The 12,730-nt window shown below is 34.4% G+C and overlaps 2 protein-coding genes across 2 annotated transcripts; both read left to right on the top strand.

Moving 5' to 3' along the window:
- The first annotated feature begins 10,459 nt into the window (after positions 1-10,459).
- Positions 10,460-11,740, top strand: LOC142358266 (uncharacterized). Its single transcript, XM_075409701.1, has 2 exons — positions 10,460-10,999; positions 11,312-11,740. The coding sequence occupies exons 1-2, from the start codon at positions 10,460-10,462 to the stop codon at positions 11,738-11,740; spliced, it is 969 nt and encodes a 322-aa protein (XP_075265816.1).
- A 54-nt stretch (positions 11,741-11,794) lies between these two features.
- LOC142358265 (uncharacterized) lies at positions 11,795-12,187 on the top strand. The gene has a single exon (XM_075409700.1). It carries the CDS (start codon positions 11,795-11,797, stop codon positions 12,185-12,187), a length of 393 nt encoding a protein of 130 aa, XP_075265815.1.
- The last annotated feature ends 543 nt before the right edge of the window (positions 12,188-12,730 follow it).

Genomic DNA, 12,730 nt, shown 5'->3' with positions numbered 1-12,730 from the left:
TTTCCCACATCAATTTTTGTTGTTGCGTAGACTTGTTTGTAGTCTAGTATAATTTTTACTACTTTTTCAAATTCATCTTGTGTTAGATATGAGTGTTGAAAATCAAACATTTGAATGAATTCTTTTTCGGATTCTGTATATTTGTGGATATTAAATTTACATTTGAAGTTCGGTTTTCGTTCGAATGTTGCTACTTGTTCAATTGTTTCGTTTTGTTGTATGTTTAATATCTCATTGATATCATTCTCGTTTTCGTAAGTAAGAAAATATAACGCTGTAAAGAAGTCTATTGAATTGGTTTGATACATCTCTTCGTTTTGTTTTATGAATGTAATGTTTTGATACATAAAACCAATTAGGCCTTCATTTATTGTTATTTTATGTTGTTGTTTGTTTATTAGGAATATGTCTATAAAATGTTCGGTTTCTGATGTAAGATCTTTAATATCGGTGAATGATATGTTTTGATATTTGTTTATCGGTTCAAAATAGTGGTTGGAACTGTAAAGTTTCTTTCCGTTTGAATTTTCCATTTGTTTAAATATTGGTATTGGAAATGTTATGCATTTATTTTGTTCTCTATCTAGATAGATTGTTTCTTTGTTGAAAATTGGGTAAAGTCTAGAATAATATGGGTATCCTTTTGTACTGTTCATAAAAAATGTTATATCATTATCTAGAATTGTGCTAGTGTTTATTGTTAGTTTGTTTGTGTTCACGTTTATTGTTTCTATGTACTCCTTGAAAAATGGAGTTCCTAGAATATTGTGGTTACATTTTGTTATGTAGAAATGAATATTGAAATTGTGTTGTAGTTTGTTTCTGTTGTTTGATACTCTATCTGTTGTAAGATTTAATGTTATAGTTCCAAGTGTTTCTATAGTAGTATTATTTGCTGCTGTTAATGTTTTGTTTGCTCTTTCCAGATGTATTTCTGGGTTGTTATATTGTATCTCGTTCCAAGTGTCCTCATTTATGAGATTTAATGTTGCTCCAGAATCAAGTAGGAAATCGATTTCTAGTATTGGTTTTTGTTTTTGAAATCTTGTTCAAATTTATTACATTGATACATTGGTAGAATCCATGTCGGGTTGTTTTCTAATGCATTCACTATGTTGTTACATGTTTCTTCGTTTGCATTGTAGAATTTATCAAGTATTTCCTGGTCTTCATTCGATGAATCTGATGTGTATTCGTATTCATCTATGCCTGGTGGATCTTCGTTTTGTCTCTCAGCTTCTATGCTATTTATTCTATTTTTGTTGTTATTATTGTTATATTTATGTCCGTTCGATCTGCGATCTTGTGATCTATTTCTGTTATTGTATTCTCTATTTGATGAATTTCGTCTGTCTTTTCTAGCATTGTTACTATTAGTATTTGTGCGATAGTTGTTTGAATTATGCCTACTATCGCTGATTGATCTATTTCTGTAGTTATCTCTTCTACTTGAATCTCTACTATTGTACCTCTGTCTATCATAATTATTATTATAATTGTTATTTCTGTTATTATTGTTATTATATGGCGATTGTGGTCTTGTTTGACTGTTATATCTTGAATTCGACCTACTGTTGTTTCGACTGTTATAATCATTGCTTCTGTTGTAGCTGTTTGTTCTGCTTCTGTTATAGTTATTTCTATTGTAACTTAAATTTCGGTTGTTATAATTGTTAGAGTTTTTGTTTCGTTGATCATTCGGTGTATTATAGTTATTTCGTGATTGTGGTCTATATGTTGTTCTGCTTCTAGAACTGTTATAGACTGGTGACGTCGATGGTAATTGACGTCCATTAACATTATTTGAGTCAATTCTCCGATTTGGTAAGTTTTGGTTGTTTCTCATATGGCCGTAAAAGGATTTTTCTTTTGGTCTTGGTATGCTTTCTCTTCTTGGTCGTTTAAAGCATCTGCCTTTTGTATGACCATGAGAGCTACAGTAACTACAAAATAATGCAAATTTTGGTCGTCCTTTAAAGTTTTTTCTGTCGTAAGTATTGTTAATTCCATTAAGGACATTACAAATTGTTCCTTCAAACTGTTCTAAATCGTTTTGGTTTAAATCGTTTATATTGTTACATGCTATATTCATTTGTTTAAGATCGTCATGAATACTAGTTGTTGTTGTTTGATTAACTTCATATAATCGTTTGTGATTGTTTGTTATTGTTCTTGTCAAATCCATTTTGTCTATTTTGTCTACTAAGTTTTTGAATGTCATTTCTGGTTCTCTCGGTGTTTGTTTATGGTTTGCGTGTTTTTTCAGTGCTGCTGTTTTTAATTCGTTATCCAAACACCTAATAAATGTTTGGTTCATTACGCTGTTTCGATAATCTTCTGTATATAATTAATATGCTGTTTTGACAAGTGTTTCTATTCTTAGTGCAAGTGAGCGTAGTGACTCGTTAGTATGTTTTTGTAATTGTTGTAATACTATTTTTGCTTGTTGTTTTGATTTTTCTGAATCGAACATGTCTGAGAATTCTTTACAGAATATTTCCTAATCTAATTTTGTTTCACTCGGTAGAGTTGAATACCATTTTTGGGCTGGGCCTTGTAATGTATGTAATATTAAGGCTGCTCGTTTTACTTTCCATTGGTGGTGACCTGGTTTGTTAACTGGTTCTATGCCACTGCTAAATATCATCGCTGCGACTATACTGTTCAAATATTCTTCGACAGTATATCCTGGATCTGTGCCATCGAATGGTCTTATTGTTGTTGGTACTGACCCGCTACTTATGTTTTGTTCAATTAGTGGTTCTTCGTTTATGCTCATTGATGTCAATTGCTTATAAAATGGGAGTGGAGGTTCTGTAACTGTTGTTTCTCTTTCTTCCGTTGTATTAGAATTAGTAGTTTGTGAATTTGATACTCTTGTTCTAGTTTCGTGTCTATGATTTGTTAAATAGTTATTCTCTGTGTTTCTATTTTCTAAGGGTCTATTGTTTTGTGTGTTCATGTCATTTATAGTTTTTTCTAGTTTGTCAAACATAAACTGTAATGCTTCATCTTGTTTTCTTTCCATGTTCTCATTTATTTGTCGAAATCTATTTTCTATGTTATCTATTAATTTATTTGTATGGTTTGTTACTTGTTCTGTTATTTCGTTTTTTAAGTTATTATAGTTTTGTGCTTCTTGTTCCCAATTTAGGTCGTTATTATCCGTTAGAGTATTTATATAATTATTATTTCTATAGTTGTTATTTTCTGTCAATTGAGTTTTCTTTCGTACTCCTTGGTTCACTGTATTTGGTATCCAATTGTGAAATCTTATTTCTTTTTCTCTTTCTTCGGAATCCGAAATAAATATTTCATCTGTAATTGTTTGTTGATGTCCAAATAAATTTGATGTTAGCAGTTTATCTGGTTTAATTGTTGATTTTTGTTTTGTTTGAAGATTTGTATTCATTTGAATATCTTTCGGTGTCGAAGTTGTTGTTACTGTTTTCGATAGGTTAAATGTGGTAGAACCCATTTGTCCCTGATCCAATATTTGTATATAATTTTCTAAACCTTGTATGTAATTTATGCTATCTGAGCATACTTTTAATGTGCTTTCAAAATACGGTGAATAATACTCACTGTTCCAAATTTGTTTTAGTTCCTCATTGAGTTTTTCAATTTCTGTTCTGAATGCTATTCTAAATTCTTTTCTTTTTTCGTTAATATGTTCAAAATTATCTAACCAGAATAAGAATGTGAACTCAGAAATTATTTGTACTACATCTAAGGTAGCTGATTTCAATTCTGTTTTTAATTCAATAATCCTTGTTAACCAATTGTTATAATTTGTTATATCGTTTCGAAGTTTATCGTTAACTGAGTGTATCGGTTTTTGATGTTCATTTAGATACTCAGATGTATTTCGTAGTAATTCGTATGTTGAAGTCGGTATCGCTGTTATTTTTGTTCGATCTTGGGATTCTTCGTGTCGTTTTAAAAATGTTTTTAACATGTCTGGTAACGTTATGTCGTTTTGGAAATTATAGTATATTCGTTTTTGTTTGTTTTCGTTTGTTAATGAAAATATATAGTTTTTATTTAGTTGGTCTCTTCCTAGTAGTATTACTGGAAGATGATGAGCTAAATGATTTCTATGGATACTTATTTGTTGTATATGTTTTGTTTCTTTGAAGAAGTTATTCTTCAAATTTATTAATATTTTGTGTATTGTTTCGCGATTTTCTAAAGGACAATCATCAGAGATTGTAAATGGTATTAAGTAATTGTTATAATTGTTATCATCTAGTTGTTGATGGTAATTACTGGCCATTGTTATCTCTGTAGTGTTCTTAATTTAGAGGTTATTCTGTTTTAATTGCTAATTTTTCCGTTACGGATAATGAAAAATAATTGTTCGTTTTTTCAAAATTAGTCCGGCACTGGTCTCACCAGATAAGACGTGTGCTGAGGTAGGGTTACCTAGGGAGGTTACTCTAACTCTGTCTTATGGAGTCTCAAGAATATCTTAAGGCTTACCTGACTAACTAAAGTTCTATTCCTCTAGTCTGTTACTCTTCTATCTGAGCTTCAGTAGACAGTGCACCGGCCGCAATGCTAAAGTCTAACGTATATCTCAATACAAAACAAGAGCGGAGTAGAGAGAGAGAAATATACTTTATTATTATATCAGGTCTGACTGGTACCGACTAAAGGGTAGAGTTGTCTTGTTGTCTCTGGGAATAACAAATAAACATTTAAGGGAAAGGTATTTCCATAATTTCAACCAATCAGGGTTGAGTATTTCAATATTTATTTATTAAATAAAATAAGTTTATAAATCCTTTTGTTGGAAGTCAACACTGACTCCAGTCTCACAACCTACATACTACTGCTAGTCTTAGATGTCAATTTGGTTTAATTGAACAAGTAATCAATTCTGAAAATAGAAATGGTATTTGGGGGTAAAATACGAGCTGTGTGCAAGGAGTGTAAAGTGGACCAACATTTTTTTTACAACCTACATATCACTGGTAGTCTGGGATATCAACTCGGTTCAAATCGACTTCATTTCTAGGAACTTGAAGCCATTTTTGTTTTACAATCTACCTACTATTGATACCATTAGTAGTCTGTGATATCAAAATGATTCACATTAAACAACACTTCGACCCAACAAGCATTCAAAAAAACGCTAAAGTTCATCAACATTCCTAGTTATATGCGGGATTTTTTTCTAAGAATGTTAAGGGTATCAATCTTTTCGTTTTACAATCTAAATACTACTTGTATTCTGGGACACTGATTTGAATCAGTTTGAGACACTTCTCCACCCGATCAAATTTCTTTCTTTTCTATAATATAGTAAGCAGAAAAGTTGCTTTTTCGGAGTTAAATTTGTTTTTTTTCATGAAACGTTAAGCAGACAACTCATACATACAATTTAAAATCTACACAATCTTGGTTGTTCGGCATATCACTTAGGTTCACTTTGAACAGCTCCTTGTCCCGACAATAAAAGTTTTTTTTGAAATACAAATAAGTGAATTATTTGATATTTCCGAGTGAAATTAAAACTTTTCCAGGAGTGTTGAGCGGATTTTTTTTTGTTCCTCAATCTACATACTACTGATACCACTGGTAGTCTGGGATATCAATTTGGTTCACATCAAACTTTTTTCTAGGAACGTGAAGCACGTTTTTGTTTTAAAACCTATGTGCTAATCATACTACTGTTAGTCTGAGATATCAATGTGATTCGCTTTAAACAACTCCTTGTCCGATTACAGTTCGAAACCTTTGAAAAAATAAAAAGCGCAGGTTTGATTATTTCCTAGTGAAAACGGCTTTTTTCAAAGAATTTTAGGTGGATCGTTTTCTTTTTTAAACTTAAAATTCAGTGGTAGGCCGAATCATCATTTTGTGGTACTTGAAAAATTATTTGACTCATTAAAAATTACCGTTACAAATATGTAACAAGCGAAAATGTGGATGTTTCCATCAAACAAACATACTTGCTTCCTAGAAACATTAGTCGGTTCATTTTTTTTGTTTTACATGTTACACACTACTGGTAGTCTGGGATATCAATTCGATTCAAATCAACTTTATTTCTTGGAACTTGAAGCACTTTTTGTTATACAATCTACATACTAGTGATACCATTTTTAGTCTGTGATATCAAATTGATTCACTTTAAATAACTCTTCGAACCAACAAGCTTTCAAAAAAAAAACGCGAAATTTTATCAATTCCTAGTTATATTCGGGATTTTTTCATGAATGTTAGGCGGATCCTTCCTTTCGTTAAACATTCTACATACTACTAGTATTCTGGGACACTGATTTGAATCAGTTTGAGACACTTCTCCACCCGATCAAATTTCTTTCTTTTCTATAATATAGTAAGCATAAAAGTTGCTTTTTCGAAGTGAAATTTGTTTTTTTTTTCATGAAACGTTAAGCAAACAACTCATGCATACAATTTAAAATCTACAATCTTGGTTGTTCGACGTATCACTTGGGTTAACTTTGAACAGCTCCTTGTCCCGACAACAAATTTTTTTTTTTGAAATACAAATAAGTGAAATTTTTGATATTTCCGAGTGAAATGAAAACTTTTTCAGGAGTGTTGGGCGGATCTTTTTTTGTTCCACAATCTACACACTACTGCTACCACTGGCAGTCTGAGATATCAATTTGGTTCGCATGAAACTTTTTTCTAGGAACGTGAAGCACATTTTTGTTTTAAAGTGAAAACGGCTTTTTTCTAAGAATTTTAGATGGATCGATTTCTTTTTGAAACTTAATAGTCAGTGGTAGTCCGAATCATCATTGAAGGGTACTTGAAAAATTATTTGACCCAATTAAAATTCCCTTTACAAATTTGTAACAAGTGAAAATGCGGATGTTTCCATCAGACAAACATACTTCCTTCCTAGAAACCTTAGTCGGTTCATTTTTTTCGTTTTACATTCTACACACTACTGGTAGTCAGTGATACTGATTTGCTTCACTTTGAAAAACTCCTACACTCGATAAATTGTTGTTAGTTTCTAAAATATAGTGCGCAAAAATGCCAAGATTTCTAAATAAAATTTCAGTTTTATTCATGGAACATTAAACAGACAATCAGTTTTTGCCTTACAATCTACATACTACTGGTTATTCGCAAAATCATTTAGGTTCAATTTAAAAAACTTCTCTATGCGATAAACAAACAAAATTTTTGAGCGGACATTATTTTTTACCTACATACAACTAGTAGTCTGGGGCATCAATTGGGTTCATTTTAAAAGGGCTCTTTACCCGATAACAACAACGGTTTTGAAATACCATTAAACGATTTTGTCAATATCTCGGAGCAAAAAGCAAACTTTTAGGCGTATCAATTTTTCTTTGCTTTACAGTCTACATACTACTAGTAGTCTGAGACATCATTTTAATTAACTTTGAACAACTTGTTGACCCAAAATTATTTCAAAAAGAACTACGAACTCTTCATAGGAGCTCAAGAGGTGTTTATAGGTTTGAACATCTACTTATCTCGATAAGATTTTCAAGTTTGCGTAAAGATAATAAGCAAAAAAAATGATTTTATTCCAAGTGAAATACGAAATTTTTCCTCGTATGTTTGGGCAGATGGCTTTTTATTGTTTCACAAACCGCATACTACTGCTAATGCGAGATTTTAGTTTGGTTTAGTTGAACAACTACTTGATTCTGTAAGAAACTATTTGACACGAAAAAAATGAACATATCAAATTGACATAGTTACATTTTGATAGCAACTTTAGGCTGATCATTTCTCTGTTTTACAATTATCATTTTACTGGCAGTCTGTTAAACCAATTTGATTCCTTTCGAGCAACTCCTTGGCTCAGATATAATATATATTTTGGAAAATGTGGTGTTCGAAAATGTAGATATTACCAGATGACACATAATTCTCTTTCTAGAAACGTTATGCGGGTCATTTTTTTCGTTTCGAACTCGACAGACTGTTAGTAGTTCAGGATACCAATTTGAAGCATAAAAATTTCCGTTTTCAAAAACATATTGAGCGGAACAGTGGAACTTTCCAGATGAAAAACCTAATTTTTGGAGTAACCCTACGAGTATCCTTTCTTTTGTTTTACAATCTGCATACTACTGGTAGTCTTGGTTATCTGTTTGGTTCACTCTGAACAGCTACTTATCTTGATACGATTTCCTAGCTTACAAAATGACAGAAAACGACAAACTGATTTTACTCCAAGTGAAATACGAAACTTTTTCTTTTATGATTGGGCAGATCGCAGTTTTATTGTTTCGCAACCTACATACTACTGCTAGTACAAAATTTTAATTTGGCTTGCTTGAACAACGACCTAATATTGATGAAAAACTCTTTGACACGAAAAGAATGAACATTTCAAATTGACATAGTTACATTTTGATAGGAACTTTAGGTGGATCAATTCTTTATTTTACAACTTACATGCTACTGGCAGTCTGGGAAACCAATTTGTTTTCTTTCGAGCATTTCCTAAGCTTGAATAGGTTCTATATTTTGGAAGACGTGGAGAGCAAAAATGTGGATACTACCAGATGACACATAACTCTTTTTCTAGAAACGATTTGCAGATCATATTTTTCGTATTAAAATCGATATACTCTTGGTAGTCCAAGATTCCAATCTGATTTATATGACAAAATTGTTTGACGCATAAAAAGTTTTATTTTCAAAGACATACTGAGCGGAAAAGTGGACATTTCCAGATGAAAAACCAAAATTTTTCGAGAAACGTTACGCGTGTTGTTTCTTTTGTTTTACAATCTACATTTTACTGGTAGTCTGGGATATCACCTGGATATCACTGCCACCTGGATATCACCTGGATATCACCTGGATATCACTGCCAGCAACAACTTGAGCCTACAAAGTTTATCTTTCTGTGTGAAATACGTTTTTTTTCTAGAACCGTATTGCGTACCATTATTTTGGCTTTACTAAACACATGATATTGACAGTTTATGATATTAATTTGGTTCACCTCGAAGAACTCCTGGACGCAATAAATAAATTTATATTTTTTAAGTACTAGCTAGATACTTAGTTGATACTTTCAATTGAAATGCGATCTTTTCTCCTAGTAACGTCAGGAAGATCATCTTGTTTTTCTACTGATGCTACTGGTAGTCTGGGGGTCAAAATCCAACCTCACCTCCCCGCGGTATCCCCTGGGTAGACTTGCCTAGCAGAGTTGGGTAACACAGTTCGTTTGGAACGGTACGCCTGCTGTCTCTAGGCAGGTTGAGCTAACGAGGCTCTGGCTGAGGAAACTAATGGCAACCTACCTCAGTAAAATGCCAAGAAGTATGAAGGCCCTCAAATGTCAAACGAGAGACGGCGTAAACGGAATCCAGAAGAAGGCAGCGCCCGGCAGTAATGGTGTTGGTAGACAGGACACCCCCGGTCGACATCAAGTTACTGTCGAAGTAAAGAGAAGGAACAAGAAAAGTGACCTGAAAATTGGCACTTGGAATGTGAGAACTATGGCACAAGGGGGAAAACTAGAGAACGTCAAGCAAGAAATGGAACGTAAAAAGGTAGGCGTGATGGGTATATCAGAAGTGAGATTGAAAAAGTGATGGAAACATGTCTCAGGTGATCACACAGTGCTATACTCGGGTCCCGAGGAGAAATGTAGGAAAGAAGTGGGATTCATCATGAAGAAGAAACTGGCAGCATCACTCAGCGGGCACTGGCCTGTCTCAGACAGGGTGATAGCTGCCAAGTTCAACACTTGGACATTCGAAATGTATGTTGTACAAGTCTATGCACCGACATCCACAGCAGATCAAGATGACATCGATCAATTTTACCATGACTTAGACAAAGCGCTGGAAATGAGCAAGTCCCGAGAAATCAAGATTGTGATGGGAGACTTGGACGCTAAAGTCAGTAAAGGAGCTGAAGGATTATCATTGGTCAATACGGAAATGGGGGAGCGCAATGAAAGGAGCGATCAGTTTATAAATTGGTGTGAAGTAAACGATCTAATAGTTACAATCACATGGTTCAAGAACCACGAAAGACGACTAGTAAATTGGAACAGCCCTGGTGACGGAGCAAAAATCAGATCGACTTCTTTTGCGTAAACAAACGTATGCACAATGCAATATAACGCAGTAGAGTTTTTACTGGGGCTGATTGTGATAGCGACTACGCCTCCGTGATTTCAGAGATACATGCGAAGATGAAAAAATCAGAAGGAGGACAGTCGTATATGAATATAAAAACCTTGACATAGAGAACCTGAAACAAAAGTGGAAGAAAACAGAAGATTTGATGTTGGAAATCAAAGCTGAAAGTGCAGAGAATATGAGAAACTTGGAAGACATCATGCTGCAAAATGAGAGACGAGTACATACCCGTAATGAAGAAATCAATAAAGGCATGGATGACAGATGAAATCCTCGAATTAATGGAAGATAGACAAAAACACAAGAAGGACTAAATAGACTACAAAGAAATGAATAAGAAGGTCAAAGAGAAATGTCAGATAGCGAAACAAAATTATCTTGAAGAACAATGCGAACAGATGAGTAGATTTCTCAAAATTTACCCAAAGGAGACTCATCAGATGATCAAAGCTGTCACCGGTAAATACCGAGGAAATCATTCCGGCCGTGTACTGAAGAGCGAAAGCGGGAAGATATTGATAGAAGAAAGCGAGATTCGTCAACTTTGGGAGAGATTCATTGCCGAACTGTATGTGGATCCAACTAGAGACAGTTTTACCATGAACTTCTCCGGCGATCTCCCAGGCCACAAAATTTTGAGATCGGAAATCAAAAGGGCAATGAAAACAATGAAAACGGGAAAAGCAGCTGGTGAGGATGGGATCATGGTCGATCTTTATGAGAAGCTGGGTGACGTGGCAATTGATTTTCTCACAAGCCTCATGAAAAAGATATACGAAAAGGGTGTAATCGCTGAGGAGCTTAGGCGATCGGTGTTCATAGCAGTGTCAAAGAAACCCAGGGCACAAGATTGTCAAAATTTCAGGACGGTTAGTCCGATGAATCACGCAACTAATATCATTCAGAAAAAGCTACTTAACCGCATGAAGAAGACAATCAGAAACAAAGTTAATGATCGTCAATTTGAATTTATGCCAGACCGAGGGACAAGAAATGCCATTTTTATACTGCGGTGTATAGCCGAAAGATATCTGGGAGTCAATCAAGACCTCTTGTTGCTTCATTGACTGTACCAAAGCATTTGACCGAGTCCAGCACAAACATTTGACCGAGTCCAACACATTCTGATGAAAATCCTTTGTGACCTTGATATGAGTGATAAAGAACTGCGTTTGGTACAGAACATGTACTTCAACCAATCGGAGTCGATCGGGCACAATAGGAAGATCTCAGGTCAAGTTCCAAATATACGAGGAGTCAGGCAAGGAGATAGCCAATCCCCCGACTACTTTTCTCTCTACTCCGAGATGATCATGAGAGGAATTGATGGAGAGGAAGGAGTTAAGATCAATGGGATAAATGTCCACAACCTTCGATTTGCGGACAACATTGTCTTGATGGCTACCTCCGAAAAAGCACTGCAGAATCTTTTGGATCTGATTAATAGAAAGGGAGAAAAATTTGGGATGGAAATCAACTTCAAGAAGACAAAATGTATGCTTTTCAGCAAACACACTGATCAGAAGGTAACTATCAATCTGAATGGCCAGCCACTCGAATCAGTTGACCGTTTCAATTACCTTGGAACACTCCTGACATGTGATTGCTAAAGCAGATGTGACATCCGGCAAAATGTAGCAGAGGCGGAGAAAGCTTTTTCTGATATGAAAAGCGTGTTAGCGAATCTGAAGATGCCCATGAGACTGAGACTACGAATCCTTAGATGCTATATCGAAACTATTCTCCTCTTCGGCAGTGAAACAGGGACTCTGATGACAGCAGACAAGAAAACCCTGATGGCAAGGGAGATGTGGTTTTTGAGAAGAATGCTTAAAATCAAATGGACAGACAAGGTAGCAAATGAAGAATATTTCAAACAAGCCGGGACCAAAAGATGGATTGTGAATGCAATAGCCAAGAGACAGGCATCTTTATTCGGTCATATCATCAGGAATAAAGTATTGGAAAATCTTGCAATGACCGGCAAAACTCTTGGCAGAAAATCACGAGGAAGACAGAGAAGACAGTATCTGGACCAGATCAAGGAGTGGATTTGAATCCAACAAACCGAAGGTCTATTCCGAGCGGTTAACACGAGAAACCTTCAAACAGTCAACGTCCATTGACACGACACAAAAAAAAGAAGAGTGGTAGTCTGTGATAATAATTTTGAGCAAGTTTCTGACCCGATAAATATTCTATATTTTCAAAAAAAGGAACAAAAGAGTCGATATTCTCGATTAGGTACATAAAAAGGATCAATCTTTTTGCTTTCCAAACTACAAATCACAATTTCAATCTGGGATATCTTTCTGGTTAACTTTAAGCAAATCCGTGGTCTGATAAAAAATATGTTTTTGAATTACTAATAAGCAAATTAGTCCATTTTTTGAGTGAAATAGGAACTCTTTTTCTAGCAACGTTAGGCAGACATTTCTTTGTTTTCGAATCTACATGCTACTGGTATTCTGAGATATCAATTTGATCAACTTCCGAAAACTCCTTGAAACGATACAGAAAAAGGTATTGCGAGACATTAATAAAATAATTAGTTACTATTTGCAAGTGAAAAAAAAACTGTTTTCTAGGGACATTAGGCA

Source organism: Convolutriloba macropyga, unplaced genomic scaffold (genome assembly GCF_964194025.1).
Source record: "Convolutriloba macropyga unplaced genomic scaffold, txConMacr16.3 SCAFFOLD_2989, whole genome shotgun sequence".
NCBI classification, from domain to species: domain Eukaryota; kingdom Metazoa; phylum Xenacoelomorpha; order Acoela; family Convolutidae; genus Convolutriloba; species Convolutriloba macropyga.
This window is presented reverse-complemented; position numbering and strand designations above follow the sequence as displayed.

Coding starts and splice junctions, on each gene's coding strand:
- LOC142358266 (XM_075409701.1), top strand. CDS start 10,460: ATGAATAAGAAGGTCAAAGAGAAATGTCAGATAGCGAAACAAAATTAT. Junction 11,000..11,311: donor ATTGTCAAAATTTCAGGACG/GTTAGTCCGATG, acceptor CGTTTGGTACAG/AACATGTACTTCAACCAATC.
- LOC142358265 (XM_075409700.1), top strand. CDS start 11,795: ATGAAAAGCGTGTTAGCGAATCTGAAGATGCCCATGAGACTGAGACTA.